Raw genomic sequence first — 22,500 nt, forward strand, 5'->3', positions numbered from 1 at the left:
AAGAAGTTATGAGAGACTTTTATGGTAATACAGTTTACTTTATGCATAGGGGCTGGGATTTAGCCTTTCGCTCCATCAGTAGGTAGGGGTTCTTTAGCGCAACTATCAAACCCTCTGTAACCAGAAAACCAGATTTAGAATCCTTATCTGGCAGTGCAGCCTTCACAAAGTGCTGTAGTGCAGTTTCCCTGGCGTGCAAGGAAATTAAATTATGTCTCTTTATCCATTCATGTGGGGGGGGGGGGGGGGGGGGGGGGTAAAGAAGGAAAATAAAGCAAAGAAGATGAATAATGATCTGAATTGTAGATGATGTACTTTGCTGTAGTTGTTTAAAGCCCTCTGGGAGCAGCAGTAACGATCTGTGCACTTTCAAAGACAATGTTTACAATCAGTTACACATTGTGAATGAATGGATAAAATGATGTGCCGGCAATTTACCTGCAGCGTGCTGCCATAATGGGAAATAATGTTGTGTGACAGTCATGTTTACTGCTGCCACTGAACACTAATACATCAGTATGTATAATGGAAGATTTTACCAAACAAGTGACCATGTGATGGGAGGGTCACTAGAAACTAGAAAGCCATTTGGCACAGCAATGCAGTACAGTAGGATTCTCCAGTGCCCACACACTGTGAATGTACTGAGAGCATGGCACAGTACATTTGTTTTATTATTTATATTTTATACATTTCTGCCAATTTTTTACATTTTCTCCCAGTTGAGTTGTTGTACCACTTTACACTTGTGTAATCTTGTCACTGCTTATGGTAGTGAAAGCACATGCCTCCTCATCACCTGCCTGTTTCTTTTCACAGCGCTCACAGCACAAATGCTCTCTTCTGCGGGGGAAGATTGAGAGTTTGAGAACTACTGATTTAGAAGGCATAACGTTTGTAGAATCGACCTCAGGTCGGGTGAAAAAGGAAAAAAGAATAAACACTAAACACTGCCAAATGTGTTTGTGAGAATGCACTGCGAAAGATTCAAATCCCTAGTCTAGCCATGGTTGTGGATATTAGAATTTGCGTTTGTGGCCCGGACGGCTAGGATAGCGGTCCGGGCACAGTGTGCCACAGGTTCGACTCCCGAGGCCCGATGCCGGTGACCTTTGCTGTGTGTCACCATGGGCCACAATTCCTTAAAGGAAAACAACTGATTGTGTTGTGAAGCAAGGCTTTCTGGCCTGGCAAATAGCCGATTGTTAAGCAATCTGCCATGTCTACCAAATTCACACAGATTTAACATATTTCAGCAATATGCATCTCAAGTTTGTTGTCAAATGTGTGGCGACTGTGGCCCCTCACTCACTTTATCAAAATCAATATGGACCTAAAAATATCACACCCAGTGTGAAGTGACCAGTTCCTTTTATGAGCTAATTTCATTAAACGTTGCGCGAAGCTTGGCCATTGCCCAGCTTTGCTGGACGGACAATACAGACATACATACACACAAAGCCAGATGTAGGAGCGGTTAGCAACCTAGCACCACTCAATAACACTGAACATTACTGTGTAGATGGAAGAACCTTCTGAATAGACCCTGTGATGTGAACAACAACAATCCAGAAGTCTATTTCACCACACCGTATAGCAGCGTGGCCTATGACATCAGCCAAATCCTCACTTTGCACAGTGACCCCACCCTCTGTGCAGAGTTTCTGTGGCCTCCAGCCTTCTCTTTCAGAAGGGCATCAACACCCGGACAGCCTGGTGAGGAGTAAGCAGCAATCTCTTCCTAAACCCACGGATTGGTTCCCAAAACTCACTGGCACAGACAGACTCTTGTAATGACTGCAAAAACATAAACAGACAACACTTTTGTGGATGTTTTTTTTTTTGTCAAAGGACATATCATAGCAGAGGCTATGCTAATTGCAGCCCATTATGTGTATTATAAACTTGAATGTGAGAGTCTGTTTCTATATCAGGCACACAAAGCGTAAACTACGGGAGAGATTAACACAAAATATGCTATTAGAACCCACTACCCCAATTACCCCAAGGCTGTAAGCCACGCTAATCCAAACACTTTGAAAGCAGTGATCATAGAGGTCATTCCAAAAGAATACAAGAAGTGTTGGAGACGGACTCAAATGTCTCCTCCAACAGCAGAATCTCCGGATTACCACTCTCAGGGCTACTTCCTTTCCAGGCACACGGTAAATTAGGAATAAATCTTAAATAAATCCCCCTTTCTCATGCAATAGAACATCTAATAAAACTCATGTTATACTATCCAGAACTTTCCAACATCCCATCGTGCATTGCGCAGAAGGCGAGCGGCATTTCCAGCGTGAGCTTGTATGTCTGCTGTTAACCGGAAGTGTCCTGCAGATAATGCTACAGTAAAGTCTTGTGGAAACAGGTGGATACAGAACCGTGTCACTCGTTCTGAATGGACTTTTCTCTGTCCTTTACACTCATTGTGCCTTCCCCTCGTCGTCGTAGTTAATATAAACCTTGAACACATGACTTCTTAATGGGTGCTAGAGAGGGCAATTTATTGTGCAATATTAATATTTTAATTTAGTAGCATTAGTATGTACATATTGCCTGAAGACAGAAACAGATTGTACTTTATTTATAGTTTGTGATTAAATATTTACTTTTTTTCCCCCCCACTGTTGCTGTTTAAGTGTGACTTGATTGCCATATATAGTAGGCTATTTTTTGCACTTGTTGTTTATTATTGTATTTTTACTCATGTGTAGAACGTGGTCTCTAAGTGGACTGCATTAACATGCAATGCAACCTGTGACATGACCAATTAAAGATTTAATTTCATATCGAATACCTGTCTTCAGTTTCACTTTATATCCTGATGAGGATTATCTGAGTCCAAACACGCCAGTGATTATTTTTATAATAATCACTCAGAGTGCCTGGGATAATTTTGACTGCCATACAAGTAGGTCGGTTGTGGCTTATTGTCAGTATCAGCCAGTAACACGCAGGACCCCTGGGAGATGGATTGCTGAGGTGGAGCGCCACAACCTACCATCAGCTCCCAGTACTTGCCACACCCAAGCCGTGATACTCATACTGTATGCTGAGTTGCCGGTGCCTGGGATCAAACCCATGAACCTTGTGGTCCAAAGGCGAGAGCTCCACCCACTGAGCTACCCGGACACAGCATTTCATTATAAGTAACGTGGACAACAGTCATGTTTTCTTTTTAATTATTATTCTCACTCTGGTTTAAAATTGGTTCTCAGGGCAGTACAAAATCTAGGTTTGAACTGTGGATGTTAAGTGGTGGTCTACCTCTGCTTCCACGTGATCATTTATGGAGAATAGGATTCTCCAGACAATAAATCGACAGTAATGGAATTCTACAGTAACAGTACACAACAAAAGTCAGCCTTGAAGACACCATACTGCCATCCTATTATGCTAACTGTGAAATTATTCAAATCTCATTCCTGTGTTTTTCTTTTGATGTTAGGTAACACAGAACATTATATTGCTCTGGCTGTGGTCACATTAATCAGATAGTTTTTCAACAAATCACAGAGATGAAAGATGTTTTCCATATCAAAATGTTGTATAACTTCTTCATAAAACTAATATTCACAATAAATGATGGTATTATTTCCAACTTAACACGACGCGTTTGACGCGTTGTACAGTAAACTATACCAGGGGTCTTCAACGTTTTCAGGCCGGGGACCCCCAAACTGATGGGGAGATGGAGCAGGGACCCCCTACCACCTTGTAGGGTGGGGGGTCGGGGCTACGACATATTTTATTTATTTTAAACATGTACAAGTTACAGCAAGCAGGGTGGGCCGTACCACTACCATTTCTAAACATACTACCGTATTTTCCGGACTATAAGGCGCCAGTCCAGTGCGCCTTATATATGGATCATTCATTGACATTGACATTCCCTTTAGCACAGCTCCATCTGTTTGATGCATAACGCAACGGTAGCGTCTATTATGTGCGCCTTATAGTCAGGTGCGCCTTATATATGAAAACAGTTTGAAAATAGACCATTCATTGACAGTGCGCCTTATAGTCAGGTGCGCCTTATAGTCCAGAAAATACTGTACTTATTAACTGAGAACCAATGTCAATAATATCAACAATCTGTCAATTGCATAGTAATCATGTATTCAAGCTATTCAAAATGGATTGAATCATGATTTATTTTTTAACATAAATGTGAAAAAAAATAAAGAAAAAAAACATTTTTTGATTTTTGATTTTTTTTTTTAAGCAATAAATTCGCGGACCCCCTGCAGTACCTCCGCGGACCCCCTAGGGGTCGCGGACCCCCTGTTGAAGACCCCTGAACTATACTGTACTGTAGCTACTGCACTTGGCTACCGCGGTGATGAAACAAACTCCATTTCCCAACATGCAGCGCGCAATTACGTCACCCGGACGTGCTGTGTGTCTCGTTGACTTCCTGTTTAGCGGCTGCACAAAAATGCTGTTTTCTCCGGATTCTCTTCCTTTTTTCATTTTTTTCTCAAAACGGCAGCCTCTTCTACATGCCGTAACACAAACACTGTGGCTTAGAAATGATAAAAAACGGTCCTGACTGAAAGAAAAGATTTTCTCTAAATAAACAGGACATACTCGGATTACATTTACTCGGATTACTTTTCTCGCCAGTACTCTCGCCGGTAGGTAAAATGACGCGTTTGACGCGTTGCCATGGGCACCGGCAAATTAAGACATCAAAACCACGTGGGCGTCCGATGTGTTAAGGCCCATTCACACTGAGCACTATAACTATAACGATAAAAATATAGTCAAGTGGAGTTCACACCAACTATTAAAATAATACAACAGTGAACTACAGCATATAGTTATAGTACACAGTGTGAAGGACACTTACATCTCTCCTTATTGAATACTTTATTGGTATGCAGATATTAATGGAACTAGTTGTACAAAATTATGTATTCAATTATGATGTACAGACCAAAGGGGGAAAAAACACATTCTTTAACACGCTAAATTTCATTATATCCTGGAATTGACCTGAGCTTTTGTTGCTTATCAAGTTATGTGCAGCTGTATCTGCTGCAACCCCCTCACATTATGCACCGTCCACTTTATCTTGAAAAGGCCTTTTAATGCTGTACACTGCTGTATATACTTTGCCTTTTAATGTTCAGAGTTTAAAGACAATTGTTATCGAGAAATGAGTCATTAGCGTTCAACTGCAGCTGCATAACAAGGCGGAGCTGTTCTAAAAAATCATAAGCCATTTTTCAAGCCTGCAAAGTAGCTTGTCATTCCAGCGTTGCATTATACATTACGTGCGTTCTAACCCTTGGCATATGTTGCTGTAGCGTTAGCAATCGATTATCAATAAAATATTGCCTGCTGCCTCTGTGGAGACTCAGACTGGGACAGTCAGGTGGCTGCTCTGTGTGCTGTGCGGCTTTGCTCTCTTGTGTATCCCCATGTAAAAATCAAACCTCGGTTCGAAGTGGAGCGGTGAATCTGAGCAGCTATACCGTGTGTGTGTGTGTGTGTGTGTGTGTGTGTGTGTGTGTGTGTGTGTGTGTGTCTAGTCTGCACAATAGTGCCATAGAAGCTGTGTGTGTGTGTGTGCCTGCACAACAGTGCCCCTCCTTTAACTTGTGTGTTGTGTGTGGCCACTCAAGGTATTGCCAGGCTACAGACATAGCCAGCCACCCACCCACCCACCCACAGACATACCTGTCTATTGGGAGCGCTTTCACCGCTCCAAAAATGGCATGCTGCTGGTCACTCACAGCATGCATGGTCTGTCCATCAGCGGTGGTGCTGAACCATTCACCAATAGATGCATTTAGCAGGGGTTGAAGCCAAAGAAATCCCAAGATCACATGTCCCAATATGTGATTTTAGACCAATATTTGAGGCGTTTCCCTGAAGTTCTGAACTGCCTTCACTGAATGTGTGTGCGCCAATCCATGCTTCATTTTATAGAAGTATCTTCTGAAGTTCTGTTGTATTCTATTGCTATTCTGGCCAATTCAAAAACTCATATCTTGAAATTATAATTGCTTTTTAGTTTGGAGATCACTTGACTAGCGTTTTGACGACTTTGTCACTCGCGCCACGGTCATCGTTACACCTCCCCCTTATTTATGTATTTACAGTATTTGCGGATCTGCACTGATCTCAGAAATAGCCCCTATGGAATCCTCAAGACTGAAATCAGTTCCCAGGACTGAGAACTTTAACCCCTGATTTAGAGTGTGTCCTTGAACAAGCTTGACTTGTTGCTTGCCTGGCTCAATAAGTGACACCATGTTTATGATAGGATATTAGAAGGGCCCCTCAAGAGAACTCTCCCCATCTGTGTATTTGTGTGTCAGTGGTGTGGCTCATAGTAAAGCCCTTTGCACACAGGATAGCTGCGTTTTTTTCGTTTGCGGCATGAATAAAACGCATTGGATTTGGTGTGCAAGGCTGTGCGGAATCGGCGCTGCGGATCCAAAAAGGAGTCATAAAAGGAGTGATGAGTTTTTTACCGCATGCGACAAGGCGCACGAATCGAACTGGGTTCGATCGAGAAAAAAACGCACGGCGGCAGCCACTCGTCTCACGGCTAATTCGGAGCCGGTGTGCATGAGGTCATAGAGAATCATTGTTTTCTTTTCAAAAAAATATATTGTCCGTTTTATCCGTGCGGTTAAACGCGCCTGTGTGCAAAGGGCTTTACTTGCACACAGTAGACTACTGTTGTTCAAGCACCAGGCTGATATCCAGGACGGCGCTGGAAATACAAATAATAATAATCTAGCTAGGAAAATTATAAATTAACTTCCTGAAACGTTATGAAAGACTCATGTGGCTTTCACATGAGCTCAGGGAGAAAAGTTGAGAACGTACCTCTGCAGCCGGTATGCCCTCGGGAGGGCGACACTGTAACAGCACTTCCTGTTCCAGTGACACTTCTTTTCCTAGTGGCTCCTGTTCAAAGGACTTCTTCAGGTCTGCAAGAGAGAAACAAGGAAGGAGCAATATTTGTGAGTTAGAATTAATTAGTAATTAGTAAGCCTATTGCATACACAAATGACAGTTAATGTCATTATTTTACAGTTGTAGAATGTTCTATGTGTATGTCAGCTGTGATTTTGTAGTCCGTACTGATGGTCATGACAATTCTACATAAATGCAGTGGGTAGACACATTTTGCACAGAAAGACAAAGCTATCTGTGTACGTTATGTGAGATAGAAGAGGAAAATCAATAATTGAGTAAATGTAGAGTGTGTAATATGTACAAATGCTGCAACCTCACATGATGACCAAGATCTGTTGCAGAAGAATGATCAAATTAAAAATAATTTGGATTCATGCGTTTCCTGGTAAAGTAGGATGACCCAATGAGCATCACTAAGGAGGTGTATGCCCGGCCATTTTGGAGAGGCCTGTGAATCTGAATTAAGGAAGGCCATTTTGGGTGGAACCACCCTGTCATTGTGCGACTGAAGGCACTTTGGCCTCTGCAGGGATAATTTAACGCTCATTTTCCAAGGCGACAATGACATGGTAATTATGGAGCGGCTGGTTAAAGTCAGTCATGCATACTTCTACCACTTTTTCTAGTCACGTGTTCAAATACTGGATTCTGATTGGCTAAATTCCGGAGGTTATGACAAAACAACTGCCGCAAAGTTGTATGAGGACTTGTCCGAGATCAATGCACCTCAGTGTACATCCGGGGACTTCAGGAGGTAGTCGGAACACCTTTCCCCCAACCAACAAATGACGGTGGCAACGGTCCTATGTTTACTAACGTGCATGCTATAGTCGCCGATTTATTTGGATCCAATGCAATCCGCCAACTTTAAAGCCCCTTTTCTCTGAACCTATGCCTTTCTGGAAGCGAACAGCCTCTATTTACGGCCGGAACGGTACTTCTAACTGACGTTAGCTTAGCTGTAAGCTAGACGCATGGATTAGTATGGAGTTGGCGCCATCTGTTGGTGAGTAGAAGATGTTGTTTGTGGAACTATCTGCTGTCTCGCGGAAGTTTTATAGGCAATAATGATTGTAACTTAAGATCCTTGCAAGTTACAACTATGTGTTTTCTTTCATGTATACGGGAAAAAGTGGTAGAAAAGCTATTTACCACTCGGGGTCGGACATTATGCTCTCATAATGTCCTGAGTGAGGGTGTTATCGGACTCGGCTGCGCCTCGTCCGATAACACCCTCACTGCGGACATTATGAGAGCATAATGTCCTCTCACTCGGGGTAAATTGCTTACATTGGCTTCTCTCTCACTCCAGTCTGTCAGCTCAAAAAATGTAAACAAGGAAAAACACTTAGCAGGATATTCTTAACCATTGACTAATGCGCACATATTCCCACAAAGCAGAGAGAGATTCTGAGGGGAAAGGGAGAGAAAAGCGCAGATACCACCAATGTGTACTTTTAGACTGCTACTGTATTCACTATAGTACTTAAGGACTTAACTGGAAGACTGTGTTGCTTGATGAAAAGACATTCTCAATGTAAAAACATTTTTCTTTGTTGTTGCACGTTGAAAAAACATTCTTTTTGAAGAGCAACATGGCCATGAGATTAAGTATAACATATACTTAAACTTATAGTTCACTGTAAGTTACTTCCAAGACCTAGACCGATTATTCTGTCATGCTACTGGTAATACAAACAGTTACTTGTATGCTTTATGTCCATTTGCTGTTTTCTACTCTAGGCATACTGTAGTTATTTGTGCTTGGCATGCCCATCTCTCCGTCCTCTCGGCTTGGGTGAAGCCTGTTATTTTGCCCTTCGGTCCCATTCCGCATTGGACCTGCCAGAGAAGTGTTGGGTTGCTGCCTGCCAGCGAGACATGCGAGAACTCGGCCGGGGCCAAAGACATTGAACGATTCACATTAATAGCCCAGCGTGCTGTGATAAATGACAGTATTACAAAAGCAGAAAGGGATCGTGTTGCTTATTTATCATAGAGGAATTCAGCGAGCGGACTGATTCAATAAAAGCTAAATCCATCCACGCCTGCTGTAGTGGACTTGAAGGCAAGTTAGTTTGGAAGCTGAGATGAGAAGAGGGTGATAGAGGGAGGGAGAGAGGGAAGGAGAGAGCACAAGGCAGGAAATGGAGGGGCAATATTGCTGTGCGGCCTTGGCATTGTGGGTAAGTGAATTTGACATTTGGATGCACATGCATGGCCATGGTAGACTTGAACTGGAATAGGACTTGACATGAGACCTGTTCTGGGAGATTTAGACTGAAGAGGCTTAGAGGTTAAGGGCCAATTACACAAGCACAATAATTATAGCGATAATTATGTGATCGTCCCCGCTGATGAACGTTCTGTAAACAGTGGCAGCAAACGCGCTGCACTGTCTAGCTGTGTCACGCAGAGAGAGAGAGAGAGAGAGAGAGAGAGAGAGAGAGAGAGAGAGAGCGAGAGAGAGAGAGAGAGAGAATCCTCTGCCACGATGCTCAAAGACAAATGCAATAGAATAGGGTATGTGGACAATCTGATTCTGATTATTAATTATAAGTGAGATAGTTGCAGGCTACCTGGGGTAAAGCCAGCTAGCCTATCAGAAAGAACAAGAAATACTGTTCCTACAAAACAGTGTGGGCTCGCATGGAACACCATGTACGGGCACAAAGATCTACCCAACAGGCACTCCAACATATATGGGCATAAAAATCAACGGGCACTCCAAAATTACTTCTGAGACTCTTACATTTTATATACTTTAGTATCTAAAGATTTGGAAGAACATATTACAAAAGATTTCATGTGGGTGTTGTTATTTATATCAGGTTGTTGGTGGTGATGTCACCAAGAACGCTGCTCCTCATTGGCTAATTAAGAGCCCTGCCTTTGTACTGTCGGTAATTGTTTTGAGGAGAATAAACCTGACCTGTTCCACCTGTTTCCGCGGGAATTTACTGTAGAATTATGTGTGGGACACATCCGGTAAGCATGTAGAAAACAGCTGAGAACAGCTGACATACAAGCTCAGGTCACGTCGCAGATGCGACCGCTGTGAGCTTGTAGATCGGCTCGGCTGCCGACGCCGGAACTGCCGCCCACCTGTTGTGCAAAGTTTGGGTGTAACATACTGGTCTCGCCTTTCAGCGAGATTATTCATAATAATCTCCTCATATCTGTTAATAATAACAAAACCAATTGCATTCCAAATGTCCTGATGGATTTTCATTTGCTGGCCCTGAAAGTGATCAGAATGAAACCACTCTGATAGTGGTCAACAATTTCATCTACAACCACCATTGTCATTATATTATTATTGTCTTTTTTTAAAACAACATGTTATAGTCATCATGATTGGTGTGAACACTCAAAATGTCTTTGTTCAACATATTTTGAGATTTGAAACTGTGTTACCCAGCTGATAATTCCACACATTCCTCATTTACTTACTTTATGGTATAATATTTTTAATTTGTGAAACATTTGAATATTATTATTATGTAGTGGATCTGATCATCCTTTCATGTTATGTTAATTTCATAGGCTTACAGTACCTCACACTCTTTTATTTCAGTCAGTCAGTCAGTCAGTCAGTCAGTCAGTCAGTCAGTCAGTCAGTCAGTCAGTCAGTCAGTCAGTCAGTCTTTTATTTCTGTCAGTCAGTCAGTCAGTCAGCCAGCCAGCCTGCCTGCCTGCCTGCCTGCCTGCCTGCTTCTCCCCCTCTCTCTCATCTTCATTGTTCTGGAATAACTTGTCATTTCACTGGAATGAATCAATATTTTCCACTTCCCTCTCTTTCCATCTTGGAATGCTTCTGTAAGCAAAGTATTCTCTCTCTTATTTCCTCTCAACCTTTTTCTGTTATTCTCCATGAATGAACCCCCATCTACACCCAACTCACTGTCCTTTTTGGCCTCTCACCCCCACCTGTCTTCTGTAGCCTGATCGCTCATAGCCTAACAGTGGGCTACTGCATTCACTTTCCCATACGCGTATATATATACTGTAGGTAATGCCCTGTAATAGCAGCTGCACTGAACAGATGCTAAAATCATTAGCATGCAGCAGAGAAGGAAAAAAAAGCCATAAAACAAAGTGTATCCAAAGAGAAAGAGAGAGAGAGAGAGAGAGAGAGAGAGAGAGAGAGAGAGTTAGCAGCTGCAGGTGACTTTATTTATGATGGAGCTGATCAGCCGATCTTGATGGATTCCTAAGAGGAAGCACATGTACGGTAGGGAGTGATGGGGGGGAGTGACAAGGAGAAAAATAGACAGCAGAGTGAGGGAGGAAAAACAGTTAGAGAGGAAATGTTTTTCTTTTCAACCCGCCGTGCAGGTGTTCATACAAACTAAAAAAAATACAAAAAAGAAGTTGAATGAGATTTCATTCCCAAGGACCAGCAAACCCTTTGCCCTCTGTATCCTTTCAAACGGTGTAGGACACGGTAGAGCAGTGTTAAGGTGAGACTGAGTGGGCAGCCGAAGGGTATTGACAGGCATACTGTGGAACAACCATTACAGCCCACAAAGGACAAACTGGATGTTGCCACCGTTGGGAGAGAACAAAAGATGTACACACAAACACACGCACGCACGCACGCACGCACGCACGCACGCACACACACAGCGGATGTATGTGTATGTGTACAATAGAATCCTCAGTTACCTCTGAGAGTGTACAGTCTATAATACTGTAAGTATAATATGGAACACACACATACCCAGTACACACACACTATCATGAAATGTCGAGTATTACTCTGTGACTGCCCAAGCACTCTCTATGGCCTGGGCCACAGGGTAGTGGTCCAGGCACCTATGCTGGTAATCCAGATCAGCCTTGCAGCGTCGCAGGTTCAAGTCCCGATCCTGACGACCTTTGCTTTGTATCTTCAAGTTTCAAATGTGTCTTTTGGTAAAGCAAAGCCCTGCTTCATCATACAAGACTGTCACACAAAACTAGTGAAAACAGCCGATCTACAAGCACACAACGCCTCGCGATGCGAGGCGTTGTGTGCTTGTAGATCTGCTGTTTTCAATTACGACTGTAACTAACTCCAAATAATGAAAAAAAAAAAGGTAAAACTAATTGTGGAGATAACTGTACACACACTGTGCATACAAATACACAGTGTGGAAAATAAAGTCTGCCTTCTGTGTATTGCTCCATGAAATGATGCCGTCAAACGCGTAGTTTCAAGTCATTGGGCGTGCATTTCTTTTACTGTCATCATTTTGTGATGTCAATTTTGTGGAGAAATACACAAAAGACATTTTTCCACACTATAATTATTGATCTCACATAAGAACAAAAGGGGATTGACCGGTAGGTTGAAAAAGGAGTATGTTATCCTTTAACACTTGGACAGAATTACTGTAGATTGACAATTGTAGTCTTTACATGTGCTTGTCTGTTTTGTTTGCACACATGAGTGTAAACTGTACACTGTAGAGTGTACAGTATATGTGGCTGCAGGTGTGCAATTATTATACACCCTGTTAGTCTTAATTTAACCCTAAGAGTGCGCAAACCGAACCGAATGGACCCAGGATTTTACGGTGTGTGCGTGTGTGAGAGAGCTGTAGCTGACTGAGTCAGTAGAGGTGTCTGAGGGATCATAAAACTAAGCAGCGTGACCAAGTAGGAATGATGGATCGCCCTGATACCTCACACACATTCTACTGCTGCAGGAGTGACCTACAACATGTTAACATTGAGCATGTCTCAATGCTACGCAGAAATGATGTTACAGTGTACCTAATCAAACACACCATTGACTGGAGAGTTCACAATCCAGTACACAGTAAGGTCGGGAGCGTTAATGTATGATTTAGTAAACCAAAATGGTCAATTTGGTTCCATTTGTACAATCTTTGTGTTACAAAGAATACATTAATATGATTTTACTTTGCATCTTTAAGGCACCACATTAGACGGTATTTCCACAACTGGTAATACACTTTTTGGAGCTGTGTGAAGCACAGGCTCCCTATACGTGGCCGTGTGGGTCTGTCTGTGTGTCTGTCTGTGTGTGTGTGTGTCTGTATGTAGCCTGAACTTCCTAAACTTCGGCACGCTACTAGTCCCACAGTTTTGCCACCACACACTCGCGCCATATGTCAAATCGACCGGCTTACTCGGGAATCGTGGGCTAGTAACTTGCTAAGAGAAAGGTTCAATAGTTTAATTGATATTAATTTATTAGTGAATTAATTTTCCCCATTGACTTATAATGGGAATCGCAAAAACTCACATTCAATTATTTGTCTCTCGCAAACCATAGGGGCTAGAGTTTCAAGACTTGGAGAGGAGGTTCATAATGATTTCAAGGATTAAATAAAAAATCACACCCGTGTGAAGTGGAGCTGTGTGTGTGTGTGTGTGTGTGTGTGTGTGTGTGTGTGTGTGTGTGTGTGTGTACCGATTTGTGTGACATTTGAAGAAAATATGTAGGAAAAGGAGCAAAAAGTGTGTTTTGGAGAAAATTCAAGATGGCGGAAAATCTATCATGGCGCAAATGGGCGTGGCCTATATGGGGAGATGCGTCATGACCCAAGGAATCCAGGGAAAAAATATTTTTAATTTTCCGACCTACGGTTCAAGAGTTACAGGCCAAAACGTAAAGTGGGGTGTTATGGCGCCACCATGCGGCCAAATGACACAATTATTTTTTATTTAATCCTTGAAACCATTATGAACCTCCTCTCCAAGTCTTGAAACTCTAGCCCCTATGGTTTGCGAGAGACAAATAATTGAATGTGAGTTTTTGCGATTGCCATTATAAGTCAATGGGGAAAATTAATTCACTAATAAATTAATATCAATTAAACTATTGAACCTTTCTCTTAGCAAGTTACTAGCCCACTATTCCCGAGTAAGCCGGTCGATTTGACATATGGCGCGAGTGTGTGGTGGCAAAACTGTGGGACTAGTAGCGTGCCGAAGTCAGGCTACATACAGACACACACACACACAGACAGACACACAGACAGACAGACCCACAAAGCTACGTATAGGGAGCCTGTGTTTCACACAGCTCCAAAAATAATTGTGTCATTTGGCCGCATGGTGGCGCCATAACACCCCACTTTACGTTTTGGCCTGTAACTCTTGAACCGTAGGTCGGAAAATTAAAAATCTTTTTTCCCTGGATTCCTTGGGTCATGGCGCATCTCCCCATATAGGCCACGCCCATTTGCGCCATGATAGATTTTCCGCCATCTTGAATTTTCTCCAAAACACACTTTTTGCTCCTTTTCCTACATATTTTCTTCAAATGTCACAAAAATCGGTACACATGATCCACACACACACACACACACACACACACACACACACACACACACAAAACACACACACACACACACACACACACACACACACACACACACACACACACACACACACAGCTCCACTTCACACGGGTGTGATTTTTTGTTGAATGTATATATAGTAGTGAACTCTTTTCTGTTGTTGGTGTCGTCAGTTGATTCTATGTAGCGGTGGATTTTTGGTTTCAGTATCAAGTACCCAAAATGTGGGTACTTGATACTGAAACCAAAAATGTTAATGTCACAACAGCTTGGAGGCAGCAGCAGTCAGTATATCACTTTTACTTAGCATTGAGGTCATGTTTTCCTCTCTTAGTTGGGAATACGGCTGGCCTGGTAGACTGGTGCGGTTTCCAATTCCCTGACACATATGTTAGTCATTTAAACATCCGTTAAAGCTGCAATCCAGAACTAATTTTAATGAATCAAAATGTTATTTTAACCAATCTGCATAGATTATATTAATGAAATATAACTAGCATATCTGCAGTGGTGGAAGGTGGGCTTCTTACTCTTACGTTGAGACATTTAGACCCTGGTCTGGGTAGGACACTGACTAGTTGACAAATAGTATCGCCTGAAGCTCGTACCCATGTCTCTCAATGCCAAAGGGGCACCGCCACTTGCATGAGTGGCCCAAATTTAGCCTCTCATGCAGGAGACCGAGGTTCGAATCCCAGATACTGTAGGACATGAAAGTTACGTATTGCAGCTTTGTCTTACGCTAATTATCAAACATTGTCATTTCAACGCGAGACATCCAGAAGTGTGAACTGACTTAAGGCCTGTCCATACTTTGACCGAAACCGAACTTTTTGGTCAAAAGGTCCGGTTCGACTACAAAATGACGTCAGACTTCTGAAAAGCATTAGACCGGAATAGAGTTCGGAAATGTAAGAGTCCTGTTTTGTACACATTCCTCCACAGTTTGTAATATAACTAAACTTTTTCACCTTGTGGAGTTCTGTGGAGGGAGGTTGCACCGACAGCAGTCTCTTTACTCAGGTTTAGTTTACTAAGACATAGTGTAACTCTATTCCACAAGAGGACAAAGCGCGTGTGTGCGTGTGTGTGTGTGTGGGGCCGCGTGTGCGTGCCGTGCACACATGTTACCCTTGTGTCATTTTTCTGCTCGCTTAGTTCCCAGGTGTACTCTTTATCACCTCATCTGTCAGTGTATACACACACAAATAGACCCCGAGACACGCCCTTCAGATGGATGGCTTTTTAATGCTGAACCTGTTGATTCAAAGTCACTCCGTACACATTTTGTCAGGGTTGTCACCTTACAATAGCGAGCGATGACAGAGAAGGTGGAGGAGAGCAACGAACGGAAAGCGTGAGCAAGGGGGAGAGGGAGCAGGAGGGAAGGAACACGGAATGGAAAGAAAGCAACGCAGGCAAAAATAAGATACATACGGAGGATGACAGACAGCAGACCTTATGGTGGAGGTGGGGTGGGTGTAAAACCAGATTTATAGTTGGTTTGCACGCCGGTGTCGTGCACTGAAAGTAGCCGATCCACAAGCTCAGACTGTGTCGCATCGCAACACGCTGTGAGCTTGTAGATCGGCTATTGCCGGAGCGCGACACGGCGCATGACTGTGTATAAATAAGACACAAGGGTGAAAGCAAGGAGGAAAGGAGCCAGGGTGAGGTTGGAGGTTGGCAGCGCGGTGTATAGAAGCTCTCTATTTTCCAGTACAAAAACCACCTGCTTGCACACATACCCATCAGTCTCTCTATTTATAGGCGTCCACCTCTAAATCATCCACTTGCCTTGACACCGCCTGTGAGTCTGACTTCTATCATCTCGACTTATCCGTCTCACGTCTCTGACATCCAGCGAGCAATCCATCACGCACCCCTCCTGGCCATAAATATGCTTTTCATGGCTGTCCCCTTTATCAGGCTGCTGATCTCATTCAAAAAGACAAGGAGAGACTGACAATGCCTCTTGCCTTGCCAAAGTGTCACAGATTTTAACATCGACCATATAAAACAAATCTTGCCCGTCAGTCAGGAAAACACTCACCAAAGGCACTATCCCGCCCTTATAAAAAGGAGAAAAAAAAGACATTGCTCCAACCCCCCACCCCCAACAACATTCAGATGGCATTGAAAGTGACAATATGTGGCACCGTGCCATTTGCGACGCCTTTCAAATTCCAAATGCTGCGTCATGTTCTTCTATAAATAACCAGTATTCCTAATTTCCCAATAGACACTGCGCTGAAAAGTGTGTGTTTTCTATTTATGATCAGATAAATGGCAGTAGGTGTTGTTGGCGGTGTTATTCAAGGACACGGGAGGAGTGTGACGGAGGCCTGCATGCTAACTTCTGAATACTCTCAGTCCTTTAGGGGCCTGGCAGCCTGAACGGAGTATGATGGCTCATTATGGGAGTAATGACCCAGATTTAAGTGGAATCGCTCCACATGGCTACTAGGGATGGGACAATATGAACATTTCATATCACGATTATTGTGACCAAAGAAATCACGATTTACAATATTATCGCGATAATCAAAATATCCCCAACATGACCGAGTCAGTTTATTTCCATAAACAAAGATAGTGTTACTGATTTGACTGTAGTCTGGGAGACGGTTAAAGGTTTCATTAGAAGTAATGCAATTTGGTTTAGTTCCAGTTTGCATAAGACCTGCCTACAAAACATTACTCGATTAGAACAGCAATGTAAGGACTTAGAGGACCTACTTGAGGGGCACTACACCAGTTCAACCGTGTAGCAAATGAAGAAAGCACACCATTGATATAAAACATCTCCTATATGAAATATCCTGACCATAATATCACAAAAATAAGTAATAGTGCATTACTTTGGTTGACTAACCATTTCACAATTCATTTATGATGATTATATGAATTAAACTCCTATTTGGATCCAAGAAGGGAACGGACACATACCAGCGTTTACAAAAAGACAATATAGTATTCTATATAAAAAGGCATGAATTATTGGCGGCTTTTTTAGGTGAAGATATTACAGGAATTGTATGGCTATTGTGTCATGAAATGATTTATTAAGACGCAGGGCAGAATACATGATTCATATTACTAAACATAAATATTATGCAGAGTAGGTAGACATAGATGATTCTGTGGATCGGGTGTGTGGATTGTGTGTGGACAGTGGAGGGGTGGGTTGGGAGGGGGGATTGAGGTTGAATCGTTTTGTAATTTGTGTTGTTGTTGTTGTTGTTTTTTATGTAATGTGGAAAATAATAAAACATTTAATGATAAAAAAATATCCCCAACATCCATTATCCTGGGGCGGAACATTTTGACAAAAAAATAGCAGATCTACAAGCTCACAACGCAGCGCAACACGGCACGTTGTGAGCTTGTAGATTGGCTATTTTTTGAGATTTGGTAGAGAGTGAAAAAAAAGACTGTATCAAGTACATATATTATAAGTACCTTTTACCAATAACTTTTATAGAGGGTTTAAGTGGAACCGGATATGCAGCTCTGCAAATAAAAGGTGAATTGATCCCAGTGCATGACAATTTCACGATACATTAAATCTCCACGATACGATTATCGTGAGGTTTTTTTTATCACAATAATATCGCTTATCGTCCCATCCCTAATGGCTACCCCCTGACATACACACCACCACACACGCAACCTAGGGCTGACTTGAAATCACTATTATTTAATAGTATTCAAACGTTTGCTTGGATTTGTGAATGATTAAAGAATGATTATTTTTTAAAGAAAAAATAGCAGATCTACTATGAAACAAGTCGTTAGCTTAGAAGGGTAAATAAACACTTCCTTCTATTTTTAAGCGACACCATTGTACAACAAAGTACAGTATAATACAGGGTTTGGGGCTAAATCATAATCGCTATGTTGAGGATAAGTAAATAATAAAACCCTGCCTTTAAGTCGATTGAAATATATTTTTGGGTAATTCCTCAGCCGTAACACAAACCATCACACACACACACACACACACACACACACACACACACACACACACACACACACACACACACACACACACACACACACACACACACACACACACACACACACACACACACACACACACACACACACACACACACTACCCTACTGTACCTCACAGACAGACAATCCAACCAATCATAGGAGCTATTTTCTGTCCTTAATTAGTGAGGGAGTTTCTGAAATGAAGAGTTGGCACAGAGAGACTGAGAATTAAATTAAACAAGATTAAAGTGCAAACTGCTTAAGGGATGTAGAGGAAACACACTGCACAGCTTTCAGGCTGTGTGTGTGTGTGCATGTGTGCGTGCTTGCGTGCGTGCGTGTTAGTGACAGAAGAATACAGCAGACAGTGTAAGAGTGAGAGAGACACAGAGATGCCTAGTTTGTGTGTGTGTGTGTGTGTGTGTGTGTGTGTGTGTGTGTGTGTGTGTGTGTGTGTGTGTGTGTGTGTGTGTGTGTGTGTGTGTGTGTGTCCAAAGGAGACGTACAGAGGAGAAGGCACAGCTGCATCATAACAACTGAACGACCCCACTTCATTATCAAACTGCAGTCAATATAACACAGACAGAAGTTCACCAGGGAACCGTTGCGGAACGTAATTAAATAATACAATGAGGTGATGTAGGCATCTATTCAGAATGACCCTATGTCACAGACACATTCTGTCACTCTCTTTCTCTCTCTCTCTCTCTCTCTCTCTCTCGCTCTCTCTCATGCCCACATTTTTCAGTGTCCTCTCCCTCCTTCCCTCTCTCTCGCCATCCACCCACCCTAGCCCTGAGAGTGAGGGCACTCTCTCCATACAAGACTGTTTCTTCCAAAGCACCAAACTGTTATTATGTTTGTGGTTTAGCTCGCCGCCTCCGGCACCTCTACATAAGCACATTTCAGCGCAATTATCCAGAATGGGTGTCTCTGCCTGCATGCTTCCTGTGCCAAATCATAGCACTCTTCCCCCATAGCGGAACCGCTCAGGCAATAAAGACGTAAGCCGAGATGCTTTGGGAGAAAATAGCTCAGAAAACACACCTCACGTAGCCTCTGTGAGCGTAATTTGGACTTTTAATTTCCCCCTGCACATGCACACAGCGCAATGGAAATGAGTCAGCTTCTGGCTTGGTAAAGCGAAAATGATTGAGACCATTGGTGTTTCTGTTTCTAGCATCGTTTAAGACGAGAGGTTTGGGCCCCTGTAGGGGATACGCCTCTGGAAGGGGGTCTGGGGGCATCCTCCCTCTGTAAGAAATGTTTTGAATTTGATGTTAAATATACGTAAATCTGAAGCACTCTGGGAGTAACCAATTAAGGAGATAAACATGCCTAATGCTTATTATTTTATGTTAAGCTTAACTATAATTATTTATTATTTATTTGATATCAGAGGGGGTGCTCCATAATTGAATAATTAAAGTGATAACTAGTTAAAAATAAATCTGCATTTTTGAAGCACTTAAAAAGCAACTGTGTCGAAGTGTTGGCATAAAAATCACATTACACACGCCAGGCGTAATAGTCCAAAATTAAGTGTCTGACCTCACTAAGCTCAGTCTTTTGACTGAAGGGAAGCAAACTGCAGCAGCAATGTGACAACTATTGAAGGGCCGTGCCACAATAGTGGAGCACGTTAACAGTGGCAATGGGGGAACCAACTCCATATGAATGCATGTGCTATTCATAAATTTAACCACAAGACTATTAATGAGGTCAGACAGTGATGTTGGGCGATTAGGCCTGGGTTGCATGTGGGATTGCAAATAATTCCAAGTGTTTGATAGCATTAACTCAGTGAATGCCACCCTTTATTCAAAATCTACAAAACTGGTGCCAGCCATTTTGCTTAATTTTGCCTTTTTATGGGGGCCAAAATCATATTTTGTACTTAAATTACATATATAAATCTATGCTTCTATCGAAAGCCACACTACCCCTCTTACAAAGGAAAACATGTATATTTATATATATATATATATATCCTATCATTAGATTTGGGCTTCAATAGAACATGTGTAAGATGTCTTGATCATCATCATATGTGTGTGCTGTGATGGGCCCTGTGTGCAATCTGGAGTGCAATACCATTTGAAAACCACCAGAGGGTGGTCTCCTACTATCTGATCAACTAACAGAAGAAGGAAGAAGACGTCCATCTTTTTTTTGGTTTGGGCCTGTTGTTTACATTTTGGCCAGGCCTTTTAGCTAGCATGCTACACACTTCGGAACCCTGGCGATCGCGATCAAGGATAGGTAGAGAAGAATGGATGGCACCGCTGGAATCCTGAGAATTTTCTGCGTTTTTTGAGTACTTATAGTTCGTCAGGGATGCACGGGAAAGTGTATAAACGAACGTTTTAGATAACATTTAAACGGCCGGAACCAATCTTCAGCTATACCGATTTTCCGCCGGACTGTGTTACACTGGTGCTACAGTCAAATCGGCTGTATCGCTCAGGTCACGGAGGCATATGGCCAACTTCTAGAGCGATTTTTTTGAAATTACAATTATGAAAAAATGATAAAACTTTTGATTAATTAAAAAGACGTAAAAGACGTTTATGGCACCGAGGTCCAAAGACGTATAAGACGTTTATGGCGTTCAGTGAGTTTTAAGGTGGGAGAGTGTGGGCATGGGGAGGATTGTCAATCTGAAAGAGGAAATGGCCTTCCACAAATTGTTTCCACAAAATTGGAAGTGCACAATTCCAGAATGCAATGGACAAATAACACATTCTGGAGAAATGTGTCACAATTTGACAGTAATTAAATTGTGCAAAGTATTTATGTTTTAGTTTTTTTTGTATTTTGCTGTCCTATACAGTGAAAAGCAAGTCTCTTGCACACCTACAAAGGTGTCAGGAGCGTCGAGGAGAAGACCAAACTAAGGTCCGTTGCTAACACAAACAGATTTCTCAGTCCACAGTGATTTAAATCCATTTACTGAGATCATGACTGACCATCTCCATTGCAAAATGGTTGCTTGTGTACTGTGGCCTTTAATCACATGAACCCTATATTCTTCATTGCCTGTCGTCACCCAGGGTCTATACTTGGTCCCATCCTTTTTCCCCTCTACGCCACGCCAAATCACTTTGCTGAAAATAGCGTATTGTTTTTTTTTTATCAAATGTTCACCTATTTTTACTGAATGTTTGCATATTATGACATGCACAGAATATGGATGCTTGTGTTCATGTGGTTGAACTCAATACTCACACACGCGCACGCACGCAAGCACACACACTCGCGCGTGTATACAATTACATCTACATATCGTCACTGTCGGGCAGAAACCTCGTATCTCCAAGTTTCAAATTTGTACATTTTTTCGCAAAGTAAAGCCCTGCTTCATCAAACAAAGCCGTCGAACAAAAGTAGTGAAAACAGCTGATCTACAAGCACACAAAGCCTCGCAGTGCGAGGTGTTGTGTGCTTGTAGATCGGCTATTTTCATTAGTTTAAATCATTCTAAAAATTATAAATACAAAACAAACAGTTTTGGACATACAAGGTTTCCACCCGACAACGACGATATGGCCTTGCGCTACATTTTCACAGTCAGCCCTTCTTTGATCATTGGGATGCCACGTGCCAGCCAACCAAGCACCAGTTAAGTTCACTAAAACCATCAGAGGGCTGAGGGAATGAAGATAGACTGTAACCTTCAGTGTCACGGTGATTTTCTCTGCGCTTCTCCAGGAAGTCAGTCATTTTCTCTAAGCCACTCTGGAGCGTCTCCGTGTGGCTCCTGAAGAGCCTCTCTCTGTGTTCCCCACCCTGTCATTTCAACACATGCCATCAGTCCCAGACGTCACGCCAGGTTCTTGCTTCTTTCCTCCTATGAATGACACTTTGCGGAAGTACAATGTTATGTATTTATTTATTCATAGAATGCAGTGGGCAGCGGCCCTGGTTTGAGAATGTACTGTATGATTTGGCTCGTCATCCTAACTCCTAATGCCTGTAAATCTACCAGAAAAAGTGGTAATATTCAGTTTTTGTTTGTTTGTATCGTCTTTGGTTTTTCAGATCATTTTGATCCTTGGTTAAATGATTGATATATGATATTATATATATATATATATATATATATATATATATATATATATATATATATACACACACACACATATAAACACCATATGTTTTTCATGAATGTAACTTAAGCATAGAAAGTGACACTTGTGAGATTTGGGTCACCACTTCTAGATGCTGGCTTACCACTTGA

General features: G+C 42.2%; 1 protein-coding gene across 1 annotated transcript in view; it reads right to left on the reverse strand.

Moving 5' to 3' along the window:
- The window catches only part of LOC308295526 (netrin receptor UNC5C-like), a gene marked incomplete at its 5' end in the record, with an annotated part of 164,968 nt that overhangs the window by 114,803 nt on the left and 27,665 nt on the right, over nt 1–22,500 (reverse strand). The window contains one exon of the mRNA XM_080738578.1: nt 6,850–6,953. Coding sequence (XP_080594704.1) covers nt 6,850–6,953 — 104 coding nt within the window. The remainder of the gene's footprint in view (nt 1–6,849; nt 6,954–22,500) is intronic.

This window comes from Nannobrachium achirus (genome assembly GCF_963921795.1).
Source record: "Nannobrachium achirus genome assembly, chromosome: 12".
Lineage (NCBI taxonomy): Eukaryota > Metazoa > Chordata > Actinopteri > Myctophiformes > Myctophidae > Nannobrachium > Nannobrachium achirus.